The sequence below is a fragment of the Bos javanicus genome, chromosome 4 (genome assembly GCF_032452875.1).
Source record: "Bos javanicus breed banteng chromosome 4, ARS-OSU_banteng_1.0, whole genome shotgun sequence".
In the NCBI taxonomy this organism is placed as follows: Eukaryota; Metazoa; Chordata; class Mammalia; order Artiodactyla; family Bovidae; genus Bos; species Bos javanicus.
In genome coordinates, this window is record NC_083871.1 from 62492292 (window position 1) to 62519724 (window position 27433).

The 27433-nt window shown below is 37.2% G+C and overlaps 1 protein-coding gene across 1 annotated transcript in view; it reads left to right on the plus strand.

Annotated features, from left to right (window-relative positions):
- The window catches only part of TBX20 (T-box transcription factor 20), a 50046-nt gene extending 22893 nt beyond the window's left edge, over positions 1-27153 (plus strand). The window contains exons 7-8 of the mRNA XM_061414156.1: positions 19539-19651; positions 22019-27153. Coding sequence (XP_061270140.1) covers positions 19539-19651; positions 22019-22359 — 454 coding nt within the window. The 3' untranslated portion in view covers positions 22360-27153. The remainder of the gene's footprint in view (positions 1-19538; positions 19652-22018) is intronic.
- Positions 27154-27433: the final 280 nt, after the last annotated feature.

The following is a 27433-nucleotide window of genomic DNA, read 5'->3' on the forward strand; positions in this document are numbered from 1 at the left end:
AAGATTTATTCATCCTCTGTATTTAATCTCTTATATGTCCTGGAATCTTTACAGACAGGTGGAGTACCCTAACTACCAGCCCTCTGATTTATTTTATCTCCAGATCTTTAGGTGGTTTCCCCACCAACTGCTACATGGTTCTGTCACACTCTTTGTTACCTACCACATGGTCATATGTCCTGACCTCAGCACTTCTCTTTCCTGTCCTGGCAACTCAAATTAAAGGATTATTATAAGTTTTAGCAACATCTGTCTGATCCTTCCATCATCCTTCCCAATGCCAGAGCATAAAGGTGTGGTTTTGATTTTGGGGGGAAAGATATAGAAGCTCAGTGAGGAGGCAAAGAATCCAGCAGGAGAGACTGAAAATTGGGCAGGCATTTGAGTAGAAAAGATTAGTTAGTTGAGAGTCTGACAAGTGATTGGGGGTACTGAGATCAGGGAAAGGAACTTGAGCTTGTGGTTGAAAATGCCTTGCAAAATGCAAGGAGGTAACTCTTCGATTAGGTAGAACATAGGCATGCAAATAGGCCACAAGATCCAAAGCAGTGAGAAAGCGGTATCAGCAGTGTGGGTGACAAAGGAGTCCACATTTACAAAGACTCTTTGTGACCCCATGGACTGTAGCCTATCAGGCTCCTCCGTCCATGGGATTATCCAGACAAGAATACTGGAGTGGGTTGCCATTTCCTTCTCCAGGGGAATCTTCCCAACCCAGGGATCAAACCTGGGTCTCCCACATTGTAGGCAGATACTTTACCATCTGAGCCACCAGGAGGTGTTTTAAAAAGGCTACTTCCATTTAGGTGTGATCTTTCTCATCTCCTGTTTCTAGAGTGCCAAAGGCACTGATTCACACTGGATTTATGCAGGTGGGATTATAATAGGTGAATTTTTTCTGCTTTCTAATCAGGTATCAGGCAAAAATGAAGACAGTGGTTCAGTGGGGCAGTAGTGATGTGTTTTTATAGTGTGCCTCATATCTTCTGTTTCAGGTCAGGGGTTGAGCATGGTATATGAAGACAAAGCCATGGGTTAGAGTCCCTGCTCTGCCTTTCCCTGGCTGAGTGATCCTAGAGAAGTTACCTAAGTTAAGTAGATCACTTAAGTAAGATCTTAAGTAAGTAAGTTAAGTAAGATCACTTCTAAGTGATTCTCAGAGGTTACCCTGAGTCTGTTTCCTCATGTAGAAAATGGAGAACATAACACTGCTCACTTTATTATGAGGACCATGTAAGATGACATTTATGAAAGCACTTTAAAAATCTGAAAACGTAAAATAATTATATTTTACTAGATGAGCATCTGGTGGAGGCGTGGGTTGGCAGTGGCCTGCTGCAGGGTTGGGGGCACTGCCTGTAGCAGTGCTTGTATGGGAACTTTTAAAGGAGGTCACCATTATCTTCATTACCTCCACCATGGTTTGGCCTCAGGTCAAATAACAGGGAGGGAACACAGCCCCGCCCATCAAGAGAAAATCGGATTAAAGGTTTACTGAGCCTGGCCCTGCCTATCAGAACAAGACCCAGTTTCCCCCTCAGTCCGTCTCTCCCATCAGGAAGCTTCCATAAACCTCTTATCCTTCTCCATCAGAGGGCAGACAGACTGAAAACCACAGTCACAGAAAACTAACCAATCTGATCACATGGACCACAGCCTTGTCTAACTCAACAAAACTATGAGCCATGCCATGTAGGGTCACCCAAGGTGGACGGGTCGTGGTGGAGAATCTGACAAAATGTGGTCCAAGGGAGAAGGGAATGGCAAACCAGTTCAGTATTCTTGCCTTGAGAACCCCATAAACAGTATGAAAAGGCAAAAAGATAGGACACTGAAAGATGAACTCCCCAGGTCAGTAGGTGCCCAATACACTACTGGAGATCAGTAGAGAAATACTCCAGAAAGAATGAAGAGATGGAGCCAAAGCAAAAACAACACCCAGTTGTGGATGTGACTGCAGATGGAAGTAAAGTCCGGTGCTATAAAGAGCAGTATTGCATAGGAACCTGGAATGTTAGGTCCATGAATCAAGGCAAATTAGAAGTGGTCAAATAGGAGATGGCAAGAGTGAACATTGACATTTTAGGAATCAGCAAACGAAAATGGACTGGAATGGGTGATTTTAACTCAGATGACCATTATATCTACTACTGTGGGCAAGAATCCCTTAGAAGAAATGGAGTAGCCATAATAGTCAACAAAAGAGTCCAAAATGCAGTACTTGGATGCAATCTCAAAAACAACAGGATGGTCTCTGTTCATTTCAAAGGCAAATCATTCAATATCACAGGAATCCAAGTCTATAACCCGACTAGTAATGCTGAAGAAGTTGAATGGGTCTATGGAGACCTACAAGACCTTCAAGAACTAACACCTAAAAAAAGGTGTCCTTTTCACTGTAGGGGACTGGAATGCAAAAGCAGGAAGTCAAGAAATACCTGGAATAACAGGCAAATTTGGCCTTGAAGTACAGAATGAAGCAGGGCAAAGGCTAATAGAATTTTGCCAAGAGAACGCACTGGTCATAGCAAAACCCTCTCCAACAACACAAGAGATGACTCTACACATGGAAATGACCAGATCATCAATACCAAAATCAGACTGATTATATTCTTTGCAGGCAAAGATGGAGAAGCTCTATACAGTCAACAAAAACAAGACTGGGAGCTGACTTTGACTCAGATCATGAACACCTTATTGCCAAATTCAGACTTAAATTGAAGAAAGTAGGGAAAACCACTAGGCCATTCAGGTATGACCTAAATCAAATCCCTTATGATTATACAGTGGAAGTGAGAAATAGATTCAAGGGGTTGGCTCTTATAGAGTGCCTGAAGAATTATGGACAGAGGTTTGTGACACTGTACAGGAAGCAGTGATCAAGACCATCCCCAAGAAAAAGAAATGCAAAAAGACAAAATGATTGTCTGAGGAGGCCTTACAAATAGCTGTGAAAAGAAGAGAAGCAAAACGCAAAGAAGAAAAGGAAAGATATACCCATTTGAATGCAGAATTCCAAAGAATAGCAAGGCGAGATAAGAAAGCCTTCCTCAGTCATCAGTGCAAAGAAATAGAGGAAAACAATAGAATGGGAAAGACTAGAAATCTCTTCAAGAAAATTAGAGATACCAACGGAATATTTCATGCAAAAATGGGCACAATAAAGGACAGAAATGGTATGAACCTAACAGAAGCAGAAGATATAAGAAGAGGTGGCAAGAATACACAGAAGACTACACAAAAAAGATCTTCATGACCCAGATAATCACAATGGTGTGATTACTCACCTACAGGCTGACATCCTGGAATGCAAAGTCAAGTGGGCCTTAGGAAGCATCACTACGAACAAAGCTAGTGGAGGTGACGGGATTCCAGTTGAGCTATTTCAGATCCTAAAAGATGATGCTGTAAAAGTGCTGCACTCAATATGCCAGCAAATTTGGAAAACTCAGCAGTTGCCACAGGACTGGAAAAGGTCAGTTTTCATTTCAATCCCAAAGAAAGGCAATGCCAAAGAATGCTCAAACTACCACACCATTGCACTCATCTTACACACTAGGAAAGTAATGCTTAAAATTCTCCAAACCAGGCTTCAACAGTATGTGAACCATGAAATTCCAGATGTCCAAGCTGGATTTAGAGAAGGCAGAAGAACCAGAGATTAAATGGCCAACATCCGTTGGATCATCAAAAAAGCAAGAGAGTTCCAGAAAAACATATACTTCTGCTTTATTAACTATGCCAAAGCCTTTGACTGTGTGGATCGCAACAGACTGTGGAAAATTCAGAAAGAGACTGGAATACCAGACCACCTGACCTGCCTCCTGAAAAATGTGTGTGCAGGTTAAGAAGCAACCGTTAGAACTGGACATGCAACAACAGACTGATTCCAAATTGGGAAAGAAGTACGTCAAGGCTGTATATTGTCACCCTGCTTATTTAACTTGTATGCAGAGTACATCATGAGAAATGCTGGACTGGATGAAGCATAAACTGGAATCAAGATTGCCGGGGGAAATATCAATAACCTCAGATGTGCAGATGACACCACCCTTATGGCAGAAAGCAAAAAAAAACTAAAGAGCGTCTTGATGAAAGTGAAAGAGGAGAGTGAAAAAGCTGGCTTAAAACTCAACATTCAGAAAACAAAGATCATGGCATCTGGTTCCATCCCTTCATGGCAAATAGACGGGGAAACAATGGAAACAGTGACAAGACTTTATATTTTTTGGGGCTCCAAAATCACTGCAGATGGTGACTGCAGCCAGGAAATTAAAAGACGCTTGCTCCTTGGAAGAAAAGTTATGACCAACCTAGACAGCATATTAAAAAGCAGAGACATTACTTTGCCAACAAAGGTCCATCTGGTCAAAGCTATGGCTTTTCCAGTAGTCATGTATGGATGTGAGAGTTGGACTATAAATAAAGCTGAGCCCTGAAGAATTGATGCTTTTGAACTGTAGTGTTGGAGAAGACTCTTGAGAGTCCCTTGGACTGCAAGGAGATCCAACCAGTCCATCCTAAAGGAAATCAGTCCTGAATATTCATTGGAAGGACTGATGCTGAAGCTGAAACTCTTAAAACTTTGGCCACCTGATGTGAAGAATTGACTCATTTGAAAAGACCCTGATGCCTGGAATGATGAATTCGGGAGGAGAAGGGGCTGGCAGAGGGTGAGATGGTTGGATGGCATCACCAACTCAATGGACATGAGTTTGAGTAAATTCCGGGAGTTGGTGATGGACAGGTAAGCCTGGCATACTGCAGTCCATGATGTTACAAAGAATTGGACATGACTGAGTGACTGAACTGAACTGAGCTGAGATGAGCATAGTTTTACTCCATCCAAGTTACTTTCAATAATCTTAATAAAATACTTGTAGAATAAAAATAGCCCCTTAAGTTTTACTTATGTTTATGAGAGACAAGTACCCAGACTGACTGCCATTTAGGGTGACGGACTTGATAATGATGCAGCCACATATTCCACTTAACTGAGTAAACATCCTGATGCCGGGAACTCACATGTACATGAAACTTAGAAGCTTTCAGTGGTCTGAGGGGTAAAAGAGCATCTTATGAGACTAGCTGCAAGTTTGCAAGATGACCTAAGTAGTGTGAAATTGGCCAAGGTTTTGGATTTCATTTCCAGGTATTTAAGTCTGAATTTTTCCTAAACAGCCTTTGGGGATGGAACAAATCAGATCAATTGATCTTTGGAGACCTAAAGAAATTAAATTAGTCTGGAGTCAGTTACTGCACTAAACCATCTAGTAATTGAATTGCCCCTTGTAACTGATTGAAAACAGCCCTATTTGTAACAATATAGAGAGCTTTTGTAAAATAAGAGATCTGAGAGAAAAACACATCTTTTTATGACATGATGACAGAAATTGCACTTTTCTAACCTAATTGAATATGGTGTTATAAATATGTGACCTTAATGATTTCAAGTTTCCTTTCCCAGATTTACAGCTACTGTATGAGATACCCAAACAAAAATGCCTTTAGGACTGGATATGTATGCCTTATACCTCTAAACTCACAGTATTATTCCTTCTACATCTGCACAAGCTTTGTAGATACTCTAAAAGCCATTCTGGTTTTCTCACTCTCATTTTGTGAAGTTCTGTTGAGATACCTGAATGTGTCACATTCTTCACATGTAGCCTTACTCCCAGGGACAACATCACCCTTATTTGTAAAAGAAAACTAGTGTCATTAACAAAAGTAGAAGGTATTTTCATTAGATGTTTTGTACATATACCTACAATGGACAGCTAAGAAGTAAATCAAAAGTCCAAAAGGGTTTCTCAGTATAATCTGATTTATAGCTATTTAGTTCAGGGAGAGAATTATCTACTAGTGCCGTATAGTAAATATAGCTTACAGATAGTCTGTCAGTTGGTGTTTTCTTTTTCTTTTTGGAGGAGTGAAGGGACATTTTCTAAGTGAAAGAAAGATAGTAAGTGAACGCATGGTATTACTTCTGAGAAAGGAGAGATGACTATGAAGATATTTGAATGTTCAAAATTAAGTTTCTTCTGTTAGGTTTTTTTGTTTTTGTTTTGTACAAATAGAGTAAGTGGGAAAGGAATACATTATATATAGTGCTGAATATTGACAGAGAAGGTAGAATAGACATTACCAGGCAACAGGAGAAAAGAGGAGTCAGGTATCTGATATGACAAACGCCAGATCTTTTTACTTGTCATTTTCAACTCTTCTTGATACTGTTTGACATTTATACTTCCAGTGTTTGGAATCATTTTGTCCAGTCTTCTAAAAAAAAAGAAAGTCGTTGGAATTTTGATTGGGCTTGTGTTGAACTTGTATAATGATCTGGGGGAGAAAAATGATGTCTTTACAGTACTGAGACTTCTAGGAATACATCATATGTTTGTCTTTTTATGAAACTTATGTTCTTTAGAAAGGGTGTTTTCAAGTCTGTAAGTCCTACACATTTTTTTCAGGCACATAGCTAGGTTTATTAGAATTACATTGTCCAGTTTAATAGCCAATGGCCACAGATGGTTAGTGAAGAAATGTGGCTATTCCATATTGAGAAGTACTATAAGTACCAAAAAAACAAAAACAAAAAACAGACACTGATTTTCAGGATTTGTGTGAAAAAAGATGGAAAATATCTCAACAGTAGTTTTAGGATACTGATAACATGCTGAAATATTTTGCAGATATATTGCGTTAAATAAATTACTAAAATTAATCTCATCTGCTTTTTAAAACTTTGACAGCTAGACTATTTAAAATTACATATATGGCTCATGATAGCTTTCTTTTGTCTTGCATGTACTAGAAGGTTATTTTAGGGGTGGCTTATTTTTGAAAATAGAATTTTCTAGTCTATAAAAAGTTATTGATTCCTATATGTCATTGGCATCCTGCCATTTTACTGAACTTAGAAAACATTAGTTTTAATAATTTTTCTTTTTAGTCTCTTGAGTTTTCCACTTAGATCTCCATATCAACTGCAAAAATGACAATTTTATCTTTTTACTCCTAATATTCATGCTTTTTACAATGTCTTTTTCTTGTTATATTACATTGATTAAAATTTCCAGAACACTATTAAAATGTAATTGTGATAGTTAGCATTTTTCTCTTGTTCTTGACTTATTTAGTAATGCCTCTAGTATTTTATCATTATATATGGTTTTCATTGGCTTTTGGTTTTGGATTGATATTCTTTATCATACTGAAGTAACACCTTTCCATGCCTAAATTAAGAACTTTTTGCTATTCTGAATGTTACTGAATTTAAGTGCTCTTTTAACATGCATGGAGACAATTTGAATTATTTTTCTACTGTACATAACAATAGGATTAATTCTAGTCATATTGTCTATGGTGAGCCATCCTTCCATCCTTGTATTTCTGGAATACATCCTATCTGGATTCTGTTTTTCTTGTAATACATTGCTGAATTTAATTTACCCATATTTTATTAACACTTAAGACTTTTAGTATCAGTCTTCATAATAGAGATACATTTTGTTTCTTCTTCCGTGTCAGCTTTTAGTATCAGGTTTCTGCTAGTCTGAATGAACTGAAATATCTTCCTGCTTTTTATTGCTTGATCAGTTTAAATCCAAAGATGTGATCCTTTACAATCTTGTGCATAAACTCATCTGGAGAATTCTTGGGGTAAATTAAGTACCTTTAACTACTTTTTTGGTTTGTTCCATAGTTTATCAGTCAGATATGCATTTACTTCTATTCCATTTAATGCCTGTCTTGAGTTCTGCTTTGTCTAACCTTATATTGCTATACCTTAACATTTGTTGGTTTTATTTGCCTTTTAATTTTTAAAAATCTTTGTTCTAACAGCAAGAGACCTCTCTTCTCTTGCATCATTAAACAAATATCTTGACATTTCTTTCGTCAAGTGAAAAACAGCCTCCTCCTGATGCCATGTGTCTCTTGAGTTACTGATTCTCCCAGTTTTCTCCTCCTTCTTATAGTGAAGCTCCTTAAAAAGAGTTCTGTGCATTTTCTTCTCGGTTCTTCTCTTCCCTTTGTCTCTTCTACCCTGTCTTTTAGAGTTTCATCTACTACTCCACCAGTCCACCCATGTCCAGGTCACCAGTAAACTCCCCACTGCTAAGCTCAATGGTCACTTCTCAGTCCTATTTCACCTATTACTGGCGTTTGACATTGTCATTTATTCTCTCCCTTTTTCCTCTTTGCTTCCAAGACCTCTCACAATTTCTGGTTTTTATTCTACTCCACTGGCCATTCTTTCTCCATCCACTTCTCGGTTCTTCCCCTTGTCCTCTATCTGTAAGATAGTAATACGGTCCAGGCCTTAGTCCTTGGACTTCTTCTCTTCTCAGTCCACATCCCCGTCCTAAGTGATATGAGCAGTTAGTTTCCTGCTTTTAAATGCTGTTATATGCTGACTTCTGTCAAATTTACACCTCTGGTTCTGGTTTCCCTAGAGTCAAAGCTCTGGCTGTCTCTCTTCTTTTTCCCTCTCCCTTAAGGGTACCTTAAATCTCACACATCTATGACAGGATGCCCAATCACACACTTCTACATCTGTGCTTCTCTTACAGTTCCCTTCTCAGCTGCATCTTTCCCACTGCTCAGCCAAAAGACTGGGAGTCACCCTTCCTGGCTTGTCTTTATCTCTCACTTTCCCTTGTGGCTCAGCTGGTAAAGAATCTGCCTGCAATGTGGGAGGCCTGGGTTTGATACCTGGGTTGGGAAGATCCCGTGGAGAAAGGAAAGGTTACCCACTGCAGTATTCTGGTCTGGAGAATTCCATGGATTATATAATCCATGGGGTCGCAAAGAGTCAGACACGACTGAGAGACTTTCACTTTTACATCAGTTCAGTTCAGTTCAGTCGCTCAGTCGTGTCCGACTCTTTGCAACCCCATGAATCGCGGCACTCCAGGCCTCCCTGTCCATCACCAACTCCCAGGGTTCACTGAGACTCACGTCCATCGAGTCAGTGATGCCATCCAGCCATCTCATCCTCTGTCGTCCCCTTCTCCTCCTGCCCCCAATCCCTCCCAGCATCAGAGTCTTTTCCAATGAGTCAACACTTCCCATGAGGTGGCCAAAGTATTGGAGTTTCAGCTTTAGCATCATTCCTTCCAAAGAAATCCCAGGGCTGATCTCCTTCAGAATGGACTGGTTGGGTCTCCCTGCAGTCCAAGGGACTCTCGAGAGTCTTCTCCAACACCACAGGTCAAAAGCATCAATTCTTCAGCACTCAGCCTTCTTCACAGTCCAACTCTCACATCCATACATGACCACAGGAAAAACCATAGCCTTGACTAGATGGACCTTTGTTGGCAAAGTAATGTCTCTGCTTTTGAATATGTTATCTAGGTTGGACATAACTTTCCTTCCAAGGAGTAAGCGTCTTTTAATTACAGTTGACTAATTTTTCAAACTATATCCAGAGAAGTCCAACTACTTTTTACCATTCCTGCTGCTACCACTCCTAGATTTATCTAGGACTCTATCATCTGTTTTTCTGTTGATTTTTCTATGTCCATTCTTACTGCTCTTAAGTCAGCTTTCAGTTCACCAATCAGAATGATCTTTTAAGAAAAAAGTCAGATCACATCAGTCTTGCTCAGAACTCTCCAGTGACTCATCTTCCCGTTCACTGTAAAACTCAAAGTCCAGACAAGGCCTGAAAGGTTCCATAGAGTCTGATCCGGACCCTCCCAGTTATCTTTCTGAATTCATCTACCTTTGTCTTGCTTGTTTTTTTTTTTTTTTTTTTTTACATAGCCAGGTCCATCTCAGCCCCAGTTAGGGCCTTTATACTCACATATGCAGCCCCTATAGCTGACTGGTCCAGTGCTTTGCCTTTTGTTTCCTAGTATATCCCCAGAACCTGGAATAGTGCCTGGTACATAGTAAACACTCAAATATTTGTTGAGTAAATAATGATATGTATTTTTGTAAAATGTCATATAGAGTATGTGTATTTTTAAAAACTTGTCTGAAGGTCTTTGTGTTTTAATAGAAAAATTTTGTCTGTCTCCAAGTATTACAAGTATTACATGTATTCCTGCTGATATGTTTTGTTTTGTTTCTTTCTGTTTCTGCTGTTTGTTAAGTTCAGCTATTCGTTTTACCTTTTATTTTCTCTTCCTGTCTTTTGTTAAATTTATCCAGTCTTCCTCCTCTTTATTATGGTTAACATTCCATAGCCACCACGTGTTACAGGCAGTGGGCTATATAGTTGACACATTTTATTTCAGTTATACTTCAAAATAATTCTATAATAAAGAATGATTATCATTCCTATTCAGCTGAAGCTTAAAGAGATTAATACTTTATGCAAATTCACATAGTGTAATTTGTGACAGCTGAGCCTCATACCCAGGTTGGTTTGTCTGAAACCAAAGTCCTTTCTCTTATTCATTATATTTCTTTTAAATATGCTTTTAAATTCTGAAAGACTTAATTGTAAAATTGATGTTTCTATGTTATTGTTAGGAATGAAACTATATATTTTCTTTTCTTGTAAAATAGGAGATATTTGAAAGTGAAATGAAAGTGAAAGTCATGTCCGACTCTTGGTGACCCCATGGACTGTACAACCCATGGAATTCTCCAGGCCAGAATACTGGAGATATTTATTATGTGATTATTTCCTTGTAGTGCCCCTCCCTCAACCTATAGTTTTGTTTTAAATAATCTGGGACTTAAAGTTCAGCTTCTTATTCATGTATCTTCTTCATCTTCTCTTTAAATTCTTTTTCTTAATGTAAGGATCAGAAATCCATCAACTGAAATCATTTCAATTTACTTCTAGTCCTATTCATTTCACTGTTTAATGTTCACTTCTGTTGTACTCATTACTGAAATTGTGTTCAGGCTATTCTCAGCTGTTGATAAATGCTGAGTAATTGGTTGAGGAAGGAGATATGGGTTATTCTCTTTATTAGTTCCTATATATCTGAGAGGATCCGTTGCCATTATCATAAACCTGACTAGGGTCACAGCTTTTCTCCTCAGAACTCTTTCAACCTTTCTTTGTTGTCTAGTTTTTAAATACTGTAGATAGGGTAAAAGCTGATGCTAAACCCACTGTGGGAAACTTTCCATTGTGGGAAAGTTGCCTTTTTTTTTCTGTCTGATAAAATATGCTTTTAGAAAGTTTTCTTTGAAATTCGGAAATTGTACCAGTATTTAACTGTAAATTTTTTTTCATTAATATTTACAATATAATTGAGCCCTTCAATTTGAAAAATCAAGTTGTTTCTCATCTCAAGAAAAATTTTTTTCTCTTCTGGCTTCTAATCTGTCTGCTCTATTCAGACATACTAAAATTCCTATTGTATATATGTTACATCAATCCCCTACTTCTCTTATCTATTGTTTAATAATTTTTATCTTTTTAACTGTTTACTCTGATACTGGAAGGATTTCTTATATGAATCTTCTAATATGTTGAGTCTGTTTTCCATGGCATCAGGTATTTTGTTTGCTCTCCTTATTGAGTTCTTTTAAAATGTGGTAGTTACTATATTGTCATTTTTCAAGTATACTTTTACATTTCCAAACTGTTTTCTTTTCATGTCTGCTAGTCCTGCTTTATCAATACAGGGTGTTCTTAAATCTCACTAAAAACTTGAAAGTACAGTTAGAGACTTAAAATACTTCTCCCTGTTGCCTGGAACAAGGCAGTTTCAAAAGAGATTGCTTGTTAACGTTTTTTAAAATTAGTTTTCTTCTTTTGGATTGCGGAGTATTTTTGTAATGTCCACTTATCTTTCTCTAGCTCATGTATAGAATGGAGTGTCTGTTTAGTGTTAGGAGCTGAGATTAATTGTGAATAAAACCATGTGAATCTATGAAATCTTTCAGGTGCAGACTGAAAAAGGGGTAATAATTTATAAATTTATTATGAGTATGCCCATGTGGAAATATAATTATTCTGTTCGGGTTAGGAAGTTGTTGCAGATAGGAGGAGATAGCCTTGGAAAAGGGAGTTTTAACTTTACATTAACTTTGATCAAATTACCCTGTCTGCCTCAGTAGCTAGAAATCAGCAGCTCCCTCTCCATGCCCAATAAAGCAACCTCATGGCCCTTTTCCAGAGCCCGTGGTGGTCACTGGCCCCACACCTTTCAGTGTACCAAAGCCACGGTGTGCAGCTGAGCACGTGCTGTTGTGGGATTCCTTCCTCGAAGCCTCCAGCAGTGTGAGAATCTGCTTCTCATCAGCTGCTCAAAGACCTGCCTCTATCATTGATTTCTGCTGCTCCAAGGTGGGGTTTAGGTTAAGCTCTGACAGAGGGCTTTTCATCTCTTCCCCACTGCATGCACCCTCACTGCCCCCAGGTACCCTTCCTCCGTATAGAGCAGCGACCTCGAGCTGTTTGATGCTCCCTTCACGTCCTTTCCTGTGACTGACATGTCAGTTTGCAGCTGGCACGCCACCGTGTTTTCTCAGTCATGCCAGGGGGGGCAGAGAATTAAATACATAGGCTTATCTCACCTTAGTGGTTCAGGATTCATATTGAGAGTCTCTATAAAATATGTTTAAAACTCCCTGGCATTGAACAAAACTTTCAAACACATGAAATTTGGACACAAGCCCAATGGGAATCAGGTCCTTTTGCTCAGAGCTCAAATACTCTCTATTAGTTTAGCCAAAGAAGAAAACTTCTGGCAACAAGGTTGCAAATTTGATATTCTGAAAATTTATAGTTTTATCTATATCAGGCAATGGAGCATCAATTATTTTTTGGCAGATCTGCTAAAGACGTTCACAGGAAATAAGGACTTCTGGTGCCAGAAAGAAAGTAGTGTTGGTTCTAACATAGCTCTAAGCTGGCTTGTGGAGTTTCTGAGGCAGTAAAGTTTTCATAAGAGCTGTGTGGGGTAAGTGGGGCCCATCTCTAATATGGTAAATAGCTTTGAAAACCCTATTGTCTTCCACCTGTTTGGTATAGCCCTCAAGATAAGAATGGTCTTTACATTTTAAATGGTTGAAAAAGTTATAAAAATAACATTTTGTGACATGTAATAATATAAAATTAAAATTCATTGTCTATAAATTTTTATTAAAGGACAATCGCGTTTTTCAATTTATGTATTTTAATTTATGTATATGTGGTTGCTTTCGGGCTACAATGACAGAGCTGTGTATATATGACAGAGATCCTAAGGCCTACAAAGCTTAACATATTTCCCATCTGGCCTTTACAGAGAAAATTTGCTGATCCCAGGCTTAGAGCTGTAAGGGCCTGAGGAAATGATGGCAGCAAGGAAAACTCTTACCCAGAAATTTTACCTTCTTAGAATGATATTTGAAATGAAGAAACTCAGAATTTCATTTCGAGGCCCATGTGGTGATGCTAGTTGACAAAGCTGGTGAGAGGTGATCTCTGCCAGGACTTTCTCCTCCCTGTCTTTACAGTGGTACTTTTTGAGACATGTTTTTGGGGTCATTTTAGCACCTGTAGTTCAAGCCAGAAGAAAGACAGCAGAGCAGGAGGACAAAGTGACAACCTGGAGATGCATACTTTTAAAAAGTATCTATACATTTTAATATCTATGCCACTTTTATATATCTTGTCTTATGCCTCAGAAATTATGAATAATTGAAAAATAGGTTGTAATTTTTTTTTCTCTTTCAGAGTACTAGAAACTTGCAGGGCCTTTAGAAAACAGTATAAAAGGCATTTGGGAAAGTAAGTGTTAGAAAAGCTTCTAAGACACAATCCAGTTTATTATTAAGGAAGTAGAAAATACTTTTCCCAATGTTTCCCAAACTTGCATTATAAAATGGAAAAATAATGATATTTTAAATGTGTAAAAATCCAGGGCTCCAACTTTAAATAAGTCAAATGTGAGTCTCCACCTCTCAGAATCCTCCTCTCCCCAGACAGACTCTGTTCTCATTTGAAGGGTATGTGTGTGTGTATACCTACATGTACCTTAAAGGTAAAATCCTACTTGAGTTCATACTAATCCTTTCCACTTCTATTCAGAATGATAAGGTTTTTACTGAACCTCTCTGACCTTACACCTATATCTCTTTTCATTCATGCTGAGCCTCTAGTTCGCAGTGCCACCAGGAATTATGATAGAATATTCTGTCATTGCTCCTTTGCTTTATCCCACAGCATATAGAAGTATAGCAATCTCAGAACATGTATGTCTAGATATCTCCAACAATGTGACAACTAAAAACAGTTAAAAATCTTTTTATGGCTATTTTTGTCCTTAGTGTAGATTCTACTAGAGTGTATTTGGGTTTTGTTGTTGTTTTTTGTTTTGTTTTTTGCCTTTGAATATGCCATGTGCTCTAGATTTGTCTTGAAATCATGTAAATCATTTCTTAAATAACCATATAAGAAAATTATGCTTTTTTAAATTCCAAAAAATAAAAAATACAATAAAACATGAACTTAAATGTGTATCATTAGGTTGGTGGTATGACTACCAAAACAAAAACACTCTAGTAGAATCTACACTAAAGACAAAAAGAACCACAAAAAGATTTTTAACTATTTTTAGTTTCCCTATCATTATACCAATGAGGCAAGTGGGACCTAGAGAGTGATCTGCCAGATCACAGAATTCGTCAGTACAAGATTTGGGGTTAGAACTCAGGGTTCTTTGCAACTAGTACTGGACTTTTTCAAAATGACTCTTTAAAATTTTTACTTCTATTTATGTATTTGTAGGTTCATAAATTGTTAGAGCCATAATAGATCTTAGAGATCATCTATCCAGCCCACCATTTCCCTGCTATACCTTCATTTAATGGGAGAAGGCAGAGACCAGATACAGATAAGGAATCTGATTACATGGCTTCTTATTAAAGAAACTTCTTTTCCATCATCTCCAATGAAGACAGAGTTAGTGTAAGAGACTGTATGTATAAAATGAAAGTTATTTTGTTTGGTAACCAGGTTAAAGCCTGCTTTTAAATAAAATCTATTAATGTAGTAAATTGAAATAGTCTGATGACAATAACCACAGAAAGGAAGGGATGACTTTTAACAGAATGATAAGAAGTTACAACAAAACTCTTTTAACTAGCAAGCTATGTTCCTGCATTTAAAATGTTACTCATTTATTCACAGCTTCTAAGAGGAAACATTTATATTACAAAACAGTGTCAAACAAACCAGTGAATGTGATAGAGTACCAAAGTTATTCACAGTTGATTCATGGTCATAATTTATCCTCCTTTTTTCTTGCTTGTGTCTTTCTATCTGTACAAAGGATATTTGTTCCCTGCCTCACAATTTACTAAAGTTTATTTTTAGAGGCTGCATAATCTGTACTTTGCTTGGGACCTTGGTTCTAGTCACAAAGGTTAGACTCAGGGAACTATTTTTTCCCCCACAGTGGTACAGTTTACTTAAGTTGCTAATAATGATATAAAACCAGAAATGCAGATTACTATTGAAAAGAAAAATTAGTAAGATTAAGTCAAATAAATAAAAATAAACTAAAATCTGAAAGAGCTTTTAAAAAGATTAGAATTACTTTGTTTTTCCAAAATATATTGTGTGTATTTCTGTTCTCAAATTAAAATTAATGATTTATAATACATCTTCAATTATATTATCTAAAGTTTTCATTTATTAAGTACTTTGTGGAAGCAACAAATATTGATATATTATCTAATGGTAATTTATAACATTATCTGCATAAATCTTCAGAAGAATATTGTGACAAGCAGTTATTTATAAAGGCTCAGTAAGACATGATATAAACATGAGAAAACTGATGATCAAGGATAACTTTAAATATTTTGTTTCCTATAAATTAGATTTGATTTTAATGAATCTGACATTTTATCCCTGAATGTAGCTTTTTTCCAGTTTATATTTAGAAAAAGAGAAAGTTACAATGTAAATTGAAATAACATTTAATTTTTACTTAATTTTCTCTGTGACATATATATTATAGGATGGTTTAAATGAAGCATAGCATGTTATAGCAACTAGAAGTCTCAATTTAATTTAAAATGATTGTGATTATGTAGCCAGCTTTAGAAATATGATTTTGAAACTTAATAGTTTTAATTTTGTTACCTATAAACATTTACTGAGCACTTATTATATGCCAAATGCCAATATAAACTCTGTGTGTTTAATTCATTCAATCTTTTTTTTAAAGTTATATTATTTTGTTTATTCTTTGAGTTCAGTCTAGTATTGACTTAATTAAATATACCAAGTCCTTCACATCTCTGTTACGACCACACATGTAAAAGATAATTGGCGAGAAGTTTCCAGTGAATAGAAAATGAATTACCTGCACGACTTACCAAAGTGAAATGAGTAACAAGGATGACTAATGTCTAAAGCCTGTATCACATAATCCTAGTGAGATTTAAAAACTTTTTTAATTGAAGGCTAATTGCTTTACAGAATTTTGTGGTTTTCTGTCATACATCAATAAGAATCAGCCATAGGCACACCCATGTCCCTCCCTCCCAGACCTCCCTCCCGTTAGAATTAATTATTAATAATAATAATTAGTAAAACCTAATATCCTCATGCTGCAGATGAGAAAACTGAGGCACAGAGAAGTGAAGTGATTTGCCCAAAGGCACACAGAACAAGTGGCAGGACTGGGATCTGAGCTAAGCAGGTTCCAGTACCTACTACACTAGGGTGGTGGTTCTCCAAGTGTGAGCTCCATGTCAGCAGCATCAGTGTTACCTGAAAACACACTGCGAGTCATATTCTCAGGCCATACTTTGGACTTACTAAATCAAAGACTCGAGGGTGGGGTCCATAAATCTGTGTTTTGGCCAGCCCTCTGGGTAATTTTGATGAACACTGTCTTAGTCTGGTTGGGCTACTATAACAAAAATGCCATAGACTGTGAGAGATTTAAACAACAGACATTTATTTCTCACAGTTCTGGAAGCTGGGGAGTCTAAGATCAATGAGCTGGCAGATTTCAGTTTTTCATGAGGACCTGCTTTCTGCTTCATAGACAGCTATCTTCTCACTGTGTCCTCACATGGCTGAGGAAAAGAAAGCTAAAGCAAACTCTTCTTTCTCTTCTTATAAGGGTACTAATCCCATCATGAGGGCTTCACCCTTAAGACATAATTGTCTACTAAAGGATGCACATCCTAAAATCATCACCATGGGGATTAAGATTTCAACAAGAATTTGGGGGACATAAACAGTTCATAAGACACTAAAGTTTGAGAACCACTACTGAGAAGGCAATGGCACCCCGCTCCAGTACTCTTGCCTGGAAACTCCCATGGATGGAGGAGGCTGGTGGGCTGCAGTCCATGGGGTCGCTGAGGGTCGGACACGACTGAGCGACTTCACTTTCACTTTTCACTTTCATGCATTGGAGAAGGAAATGGCAACCCACTCCAGTGTTCTTGTCTGGAGAATCCCAGGGACGGGGGAGCCTGGTGGGCTGCCGTCTCTGCGGTCGCACAGAGTCGGACACAACTGAAGCGACTTAGCAGCAGCAGCCTAGATAAATCATTGTTCTCTCCCTCAATCAGAGGCCAACAGTGTAGTGGTAGAGATGATCATGCAAACACATAATTGCCATCCATCTAGTAAATGCATTTAAAGAGGAATATATTAGGTATAGCAGTGGTGCAAAGAAGAGTGTGAAGGAAAAGGAAGATTTTGCTTTTTGAGCATTAAGAAATTTGTACTTAAGTTTCAGAGACAGAGGACTGGCAGTCAACTCAATACTGATGACAGTATGTTGGTTTTGCTTATCTGGAGTTTGAACAAATAGTTCAGATGACTTCCAGTATTTCTGGAGCATTTTTGCAGAATCAACATAATAACTGAAGCTATCCTATTATCTTGCCTACCTTCTGGCTATGATTGTGTCTCTCACATGTATATTATTCTTTGAATTGATGCTTACGTATTAGTCCGAAGAGATCTCTTAAAGATACCTAAGATAATGATGTATTCTTTTTTCCTAGAAAAATCAGTTAGTGTTAGATATTGGAAATTCAACCTTCAATAATGTTACCCATTTTATTTATCTATTAAAATCCAAACTAACTACTGTCTCTTGCTTTGGGATATAACAGAACTGAGCATTACAAGGCACTGTCCTAGCTTGTAATACCTAAATCACTTAACTCATTAAATGAGTCATCCCTTATTTTTCAGAGCACAGTAGTCTAGAAATGCTCACAATAGTCTTCCAGGCTAAACAGATTCTTTGCACTTTTCATCCTACTGGAAACAGGGATTAGACATAAAGTAAACAACATGGGCTGTCTATTCTTTGTAACATCTTCGAAGAGATGGCCCTGATTTGCACCACTGTTTTCAATCACTTAAAAGGCAATAATTTAATTATGCCATCCTTTATATAAGAACTGCCATTGCTTTCAGTTCACTTCCAGGCCTGACACAAATAAATCACTTCAATAAAATCCTTTTTTTCCTCCCTCTTAGAGATGAGAATAAGTAATGATACCAGTGATTTGCCAAGGAAAAAATGAATATAATATACTTCTTATAGAGAGGCAAAATATTTCACAAAGCCACAGTTTATTATTTAAACAATTTTTCTTGGGTGTATGTGAAAAAGGTTTAAATAATTTTATATTAGGGCATTTTTAGAGAGGCAGATACTACACTCTGTTTTTGAACTTAAATGCTGAGAGAGAGCAGTCTAAATGCCTAGGATGGGCAGTGGAATACACCTTAGAAATACATCATCCATGATTTCAGCCCATTGATGATCAAGCCTTTCTGACTTTACAAAGAGAAGATGTCTTCCAGGGTATCTGAAGCAAGTTCTTTTCTCATGTGAAGATAACTAATTCTTTCTTAAATTCATTTTAAATAATATGACACATGGCTTAGATTAAAAGCTTGAATTAGATTAATCAGCTTGAATATTATAGTTGTCATTTTATTAAAATTTGCACATCTCAATTGACTTTTTTCTTAATTACCCAAGTTACCCAGAAAGACAGTCATGCTCTAATATTATAATGAATTAAGACCTTGAGTAAGTGACTCAGCAATTGTCATATACTCTATGCACTTACTGGTTTTATTAGTAAACACCGAGTCTTTGTATGGCTAATGATATTTTGAACTATGGGCCAGTATTTCATCAGATGTTCAATTAGTGCCATTCATATCAGGTGAGTGTTGTGTTCATTAGCTGATAAAGTCACAGGACTGCAGCTCCTTGTGGTAAATTCATTATTTTTTTTAACGTCCTTAATCTCTATATTCTTATGGTTATATTTTATAGCTCCTTGTTCACGTTTGCCCCTAATTTTGTAGAATTTCGGGGGACTGTCCCTATCCTGTCCTATTTGTTTCCTTGTATTTATTAGAAACAAATACAAAGTTTCTTATATTTGTATGCTTGAGGTCATGTTTCTGAGCCATCTACAATGAAATGTGCATGTTTTGAATGTTGTCTGCCTCTGAAGTGGTGGGTTTTTGACTGAGAAAATGGTTTTACTGACTAGTACATCATTTTTAAGACTCCTCTCCTCTGATTACTTAACTTTTTGGTTTACTCACCATGTGTCATTCTCTAACCTAGGGAAAGTGTGGAGAGCCTGATTCAAAAGCATTCCTATGCCCGCTCACCCATCCGTACCTATGGAGGAGAAGAGGATGTGCTGGGGGATGAGGTTCAGACAACACAAAATCGAGGTAAGACTGCTTCCAGGCTATGCAACTGCTAGGAGCAAGAGTGCCCAATGGAGAACAAAGACAGGGAGGTGATGAGACTTCTAGTCCTCTGGGGAGAGATGGCCCCAGAGTATTTTAGGAACCTCTTCAGGAAGGGACAGCCTGAGGCTGATCATTATTTTGCCTCTACCTCTTAAGAGATTATGTTGCCTGAAGCTTTCCTGTGGCTTGTTTTCCAGTAAAAGGACACTGAGCCTCTGAGTCAGGGCTTAGGAGTTATTTCTCTGTTATCTACTACCAAAGAACTAGTGGATATGAGGGGTAGTTCCTTAATCTTTCTGAATCTGTTTTACAATCTGAAAATCAGGGAATATATCTGTTTTACTTATATCAGGAATATCTTATTAGGATCAATAATTAGAATGGAAAATATTTAAAAAATGAAGATTCTCTTAGTGGAGCGTATTGTGTAGAGGTGGTGTCCTGGGTGGTGAGAGTCCGGGAATATTAAAAAGTTGCTCTGTTGCAGATGTTAAGGGAGGAGCTCTTTGTATCTGGAGTTCAGACAAAAGAGACTAGAGGGTGCCTGGACACAGGGATGTTTGTATAGGGAGAGTCTTATATGGACATATTTTTATGTCCATGATAAGTAATAGCATAAACAGACAAAACATATGACATCTCTTGTAAATAAATCCAAATGAGCTACTAGTAATTATGCAGTTGGAAAATTCACTGTCAACCTTTGTTTAAACTTCTGGATATTGTGATATAAGAAAAACTTACTCTTGCAACTTGTTAATTAGCTAATAAAAAATTATGGAAACTAAGCTGTTATTCCTCATAGTCTGTAATGATGTGCATGTGTGTTCAGGCTTTGAATGTTTGTTAGTCCCTCAGTCATGTCCAACTCTTTGTGACCCCATGGATTACATACAGCCCATCAGGCTCCTCTGTCCATGGGATTTTCCAGGCAAGAATACTGGAGTGGGTTGCCATTTCCTACTCCAGGGCATCTTCCCTACCCAGGGATCAAACACACATTTCTTGTATCTCCTACATTGGCAGACAGATTCTTTATCACTGCATCACCTGGAAGCCCCCCTACTACATACTAAGTATATGATAATACAATATGCACATATATTTTATATTGTGATAATTTGTTATTTTCTATTGATGTGGCTTCTAATCTTGGTCAGTACTATGCTATTTTCTTAAACACAGTATTTTGTTTTTAAAACATGATAACATGTTTTTATATCTGGTAGGGGAAATCTATGCTTGTTATAATTAAAAATATTTTAATATTCTAAACATTATTTGTCCTGATAATTTTGCAAATTGAACGTGGAAAAAAGTTTGGCATCTCACTGGTTTTTAAAGTTAAGGTGTTAGTCACACAGTTGTATTTGACTCTTTGTGACCCTATGGACTGTAACCCACCAGGCTCCTCTGTCCATGGAATTCCCCAGGCAAGAATACTGGAATGGGTTGCCATTTCCTTCTCCAGGGGATCTTCCCAACCCAGGGATTGAACTCAGGTCACCTGTATTGCAGACAGATTCTTTACCATCTGAGCCACCAGGGAAGCCATTCATTGGCTTTATACTAAACCAATACATTAATTTGGGAATAAATGAATTTTAAAAAGGCATTTTATTTTTCATCCCAGAATATGGCATGTGTCTCCAATTATTAAAACCTTTCCTTCCATCTTTCAGTAGTTGTGTGAAAAACTTCTAGTAAGTATCATGCATTTTTTTAGAGTAATTTCTAAGTATTTTTTGTTTATTTTTGGTGTTTATTACTCCCACATTTCAACTTCTGGGTATAGCTGGCACATTAAAATATGTTTGATTTTTGTGTATCTGTCTTAAATATAATCAACATAGTAAATGTTCTCATTATTTCAAAAATAAAAGGGTTATAGAAGCTAAAAAAAAAAAAAAGAAGAAAAGAAAAACACTCTTGTGGGTTTTCACAATGGCTTTGGCAACCAGGTAGCTTTGTTGAAGCTTGTCTGTCCACCCTTACAGGGATGCTGGAGGTTAAGACAGTGATAAGCTATTTGAACTTCTTTAAAGGGAATCAGGTCATTATCTTAAGGCAGGGTGCTAGCACTGTAGCCACTCTCAGAGTATGCAGACAATCTAATGAGTAAATCTTTTTCTATTTATCAAGTTCTCTCTTCCATATATGGTATAAATGATATCCTCTTGTGTGGAAAGGTAGAGATGCCTCCTGATTGAACTGTTTCTCTTTTAAAACTGTAGATCTATATCTATCTATATATTTTTTTAAATTGATGCTTACAGATAATGTAATTCTTGATTTGCATGTTGAAGTACAGTTTTTGTCTAATGAGATTTTTTTTTTTCCTTTCAGGATCAGCCTTTACAACATCTGATAATTTGTCTCTTAGCTCCTGGGTATCGTCTTCATCCAGTTTTCCTGCATTTCAGCACCCACAGTCCCTGACTGCTCTCGGCACCAGCACGGCATCCATAGCAACACCCATTCCTCACCCCATACAGGGCTCTCTGCCACCATACAGCCGACTTGGGATGCCTCTGACCCCATCAGCCATTGCCAGCTCCATGCAGGGGAGTGGCCCGACATTCCCCTCATTCCACATGCCGCGGTATCACCACTACTTTCAGCAGGGTCCCTATGCTGCTATCCAAGGACTGCGCCATTCCTCTGCTGTGATGACGCCGTTTGTATGACTCTTCTAAAAGGAGAGTCCAGATCCAGAATGTGCAGATGGGTATGCAAATATAGGACAGGGGTGGTGGGTGGGATGTGGGGTGTTGGAGCAGGGGCTCTCCAGGAGACATGGGACCTATGAAAGAGGAGAGCTGGACTCAACAATAAAACCTACCACTGAGGGAAAGCACCATGGACCAGGCTTCATCTGTAGCTGGGGGACAGCTTTTGAGTTTGAGAGAGAATCAGTGTAAAGTTCTTAGCTAGCCTAAGTCCTGGAACTGAAAGGATATCAATCTACCCAGAAAGTTTAATAATACAAAGCAGATGAATCTTAAGGTGCATTATTCCTAGTGGTTAAAAATGCTGTGTCAATGCAGTAATGTATAAAGTCAACATGTATAGGTTTTCTTTCCAGTTTCCACAGGTTAAAAGAATCTTCAAAGGGGCAATACTGTATAACATACTGACCATAACGCATAATGACTAACTTAAGTCAATTCTGTCTGTGGAAACGAGAGCCAATAGAGAAGTATTTATAGTGCTGTAGCTCAAGCATGTTTCGTTTTCCTTTGTGTTAGTTTGCTGGGGAAGGAGCTGAGATGATGCTAATGCATCCTATTTTGTGGATGAGTAGGTGGTAATGACTTCACAAAGTTCTTTCTGTAATACCGAAGGGCCAGTACCTGACAAGTTCTTTTTCACAGTCTTGTCTTCTTTCTTCCTAATTCTGTTTCTTGCAATTATTTGCCATTTATGTAGGAAAAATTTTCCATATTCAATTGTGAAATAAGAGGCTCTGTTTGTTACATTGTAAAACTGAGGTTTTCTTTTTCTAGGCTGCATTGTAAATACACTGCTTACTTATTCACTGAGGGACACTCAAAGTCTCTACACCTTGACATGTGAGACTTTGTTTCACTTAACAGCTATAATAAAAAGATGGTTGCCCTATTCTGAAAGGAATTTTTCTGCCGTGAGTACCAAAGTCCCTTTCATTTTTACTTCAGCTTTGAGAGAACTTCGTTTGTTGTTGTTTAATCACTAAGTTGTATCTGACTCTTTTGTGACCCTCATAGGCTGTACCCTACCAGGCTCCTCTGTCCATGGGATTTTCCAGGCAAGAATACTGGAGTGGGTTGTCATTTCCTTCTCCAGGGCATCTTCCCAACCCAGGGATCGAACCCGCATCTCCTGCATTGCAGGCAGATTCTTTTCCCTGAGCCACCAGGGAAGCCCCTTGGAAAACCTTACGGATGTTAAAATGCACCAGATCAAATTTCTCATTTTCAATAAATCTGCTTTGTTGTTTGATCAGCCACTCCCGCTGACTGACAAGGCTTATGAATGACCATTCTCAATGCCCATATAGCCACTACTTAACCACTTAACCTACGGTCATGAATAGTTATATGTTCATATATCTGATTGGTTCTTTTTTCTCACTGTGTTACATTCAGTGACTCGGTCATTCTTCTAGGTCCATAAATATGAAATTGCATGTTAACACGATGATACCCTGACTGAAACGTTAAAAGTGCTTATAAGTAAATCTAAAGAATTCATCCACTTTATTTTCAACTCTTGCTATCTTCTTAAGGCTTATTTTGATATTTATAATAGTTTAACTATATCATAGTTATGCTTGTATTATTTTTGAGCCATATATATGTAGGCATTTACAATCAGGGCAGTATATTTGGCATTTTGCAACAGTTCATTTCCCTAATAACAAAGGTTTAATGAAGTTTGTGGTCCTTCAGCTGTAGATATAATGCACTCTAGATACAAGATTTAACCTGTCTTCTTCACAAAGTTCCCCAATACTCTTTTTTTTAATGTAATATCCATTCTACTTTGTTCTAACTATGAAAGTATTGAATCTGTTCAAAGAGATGGGAAATCTTGCTGCTGAGCAGAAGTGTATTTGAAAGTAAAATGTAATATATTTATCGTATCACACTCGGGGTTTTCTTTGGTTGTTTTAATGTTAGGCTTTTCCATATCAAATGCCTTTCCTGGGCATTTCCAGCCTATGAAACAAGGTATAATTGGCACAGCCTGTCTAACTGATGCTATTGTTGGACCTTGCAATTGCCTTTCTCCACTGTATCCCAAGGTTTATTTATGAAGCTGCATTAACTGAACATCTCAAAGTCCCATGGCAGACACTGAAGCTTGTTTCTAACTTCCTGCACATTATGCTATAGTATTCACAGGTAGTTTACTTTCAAACATAGCTCAGATGTGCATTTCTTTAAAAATTTAGTTATGCATAATGTTTAAAGTAAATATCCACAGAGCTTAGGATAAGGATTTACTATTTAATAGGTGGCCTGTTTGTCAGTGCTTTTAACATAGAGTACTACTACTTAAAGCAGGAATAACAAAAGTGACTGCTATTTTATATGATGCTACTTAACACTCTAATAAATGACTGGTCTACTAAAGTGAACCCATACCTGAATTTTCTTTTCAAGGAGAATGAAAGGATCGTTTTAATACTATTTTGACATTTTTTCCCAACTGGTGTGTCTCAAAGTAGGTTTATATGTTTTTATTAAATACTGTTTTATGATAGTAAGCCCTGAATTTATAACTTTATTTTGTAATCAATCAATATAAGACTAAAAATAAGTAGCATACTAGAAAAAAGCAGAGACAAAGACACCAAAGCATGCTCTTGGAAAATCACACCTGAAATTCTAAATCAGATACTTAAAAAAAAAAGTATTTAGCATTATTTGAACAAGAAAGTAAAAGCACAAGTGAAATGGAGCTTAACCTGATCAGTCACTAGTCATGGGAACTAGGGATAGATGTTTGCCCCACAAGGGTCCTTCTGAGCTATTCTATTTATTATTTAACTCTTTGGGTATTTAACATTTAAAACTCTATAAAGCCTGTTTTATCAAAAGCAATTGCAAGAACTAGATAATTAGTGAGAAAGGCAATTGAATGGTAAAGAGCATGATTTATGGTATATTTGGAATAAATTCAGGGTTCCCCCCAGCTATATTATGGTATCAAAAAGCTTGGGTAATGTGTAGTGCTGCTAAAAAGCAGCTCTGCCTGAATGGCTTTATCTAACCCCAAAGAATTAATACATAACTTAGTAGATTCTACATATGTGATATGTTTTTAAAATATTTATCAATAATTTTGAGTAAGGTCTTCATTTCTCTTACTTAGTAAATCTAACCCCTGCCCCTTGCCTACCGTTGGCAGTATAAAGGTAAGCCTATCCAGTTTGTGTCTCACATAACACAAATTATTAGGTAACAAGGTCTACATTAATGAAGTTGTATTACACTGTGGAATTATAGGAATGGTATATTGTCTGAAAGGTCAACCATCATTTCTAGTAGGTGGGCACAGAGTAGGAGATATTAGGCTTCCTGATGACGATGTCTCATCTAGTAAATACCCTGTGCAGGAGTCACACTGACTTGTGAGATATTCCAAAACCGTCTCCCTCCACTATTATCCGTATCTTTGTCATTGCACTTCTCTAGTCACAGTACCCATCCTGGGGGGTAAAATGGAAACCCCAAAAGCCCAAGAATAGTAAGTATCCTTAGCAGCAAAGCATCTGCCTATTCATACAGACTAAAAATTTTTCACAGAGATATTAGGATATTTATCCCAGTTCTGGATTTCACATTAGCTTTTCAGGCTGTCCTGCTTATATTTAAGTTGAATAATATTGAGAAAAATGAACTTCAAATAAAACAAACAGTGACTTGACCACCCCATTGAAAACATGGTCAAACTCAAACCATGACTTGGTAACTAAAGTTCAAAATGTCAGTTGTATAATGTGCAGGATCAAATATTACAAGAAAAACAACATTTTTACTCAATTGCATTGACTAAGGAAAACTTTTCATTATTAAATGTGTATGAATTGATAATTACTACAAACAAAACAATATCATACTCTACATCTAGACTGGACAGAAATAAAGCACTGGACAGAAAAGAGTTTCAGCTACCTCCCTTAGAGAGCTGGGCTTGGGTGGATACATTTTATACATTTTTGTATTATTTTAGAATAAGGATTTTTATGTAAACAAGCAAAGGGAAGGTTAAAACGTTTAAAATTTTAGGAAATCATAACATCCTTTTGTCACTACTATCCCATGTCACTTATAAAATATGCCAGTACTTAGCTTTCTTCATCATGCTTAAATATGCAAAGGTTCATTTATTAATATTTGATAGACAATTAAGTATTTTTTGGTCTTTACTTCTCTGTCTCTCCCTTAGATAATTCTAATCCCCCCTCCCCATAATAAGAAAATAAAAACATTTTGGTGAATAGTACATCTGGACAAAAAATACAACTTGTATTTTACTTCTGGTACTTTAAAATACTATATTTAGTTGTTGCTTTTGTTAGTTTCAGAAACCTAAAAGAAAATCTTTCATTTCCTAAAGGATAAAATTTGATCTAGCCTCTTTAGTAGACTCTATCATAGTTCTATTGTTTGCTGTGTTTATTTGCTTAATGAATTGCGTGAGAACAGTCACTGTAATGAAGTGTGTGTGTTGGGGGTGGGGGGAAGGGCATGGGAAATGTTTTATGGAAAAAGAAGTTATAAGCCTAATACTATGAAGTAACATCTAATGAAGTTCTTTTTAAGTGCAATATATTTATTTCTGCTAGAAATGTATTATCAACATTATGTAATATTTGAAGCATTACATGCTATTTGTAAACAGCTTAAAATTATATATTACTCAAAATTGTACAGAAGTACAAATGTGTGAATATTAATTTCTTTCATTAAATATGGTGTGTTTTTGATATATATGCACACACTTACACCTTTCATTATCTCACACATTTTGCTTTGTGACTTTTGGTACCCCTTCCTCACCTGGAATAAAAAGAGGAAGATTAGGTAAGATTAGGGGTCCCCACTAGTCACTCCCAGAACAGACACAACCCACAGGAGTACTACACAGGGTTTTTTTGGTTTTGTCTTTTTGTACTTGAAAGTCTTTAGAGAAGACACTGCTCTCAAGTTGCTACCAGTTCCCATTTTTCTACACCCAGTTCTTTTCATTTATTCATTCATTCACTCTACC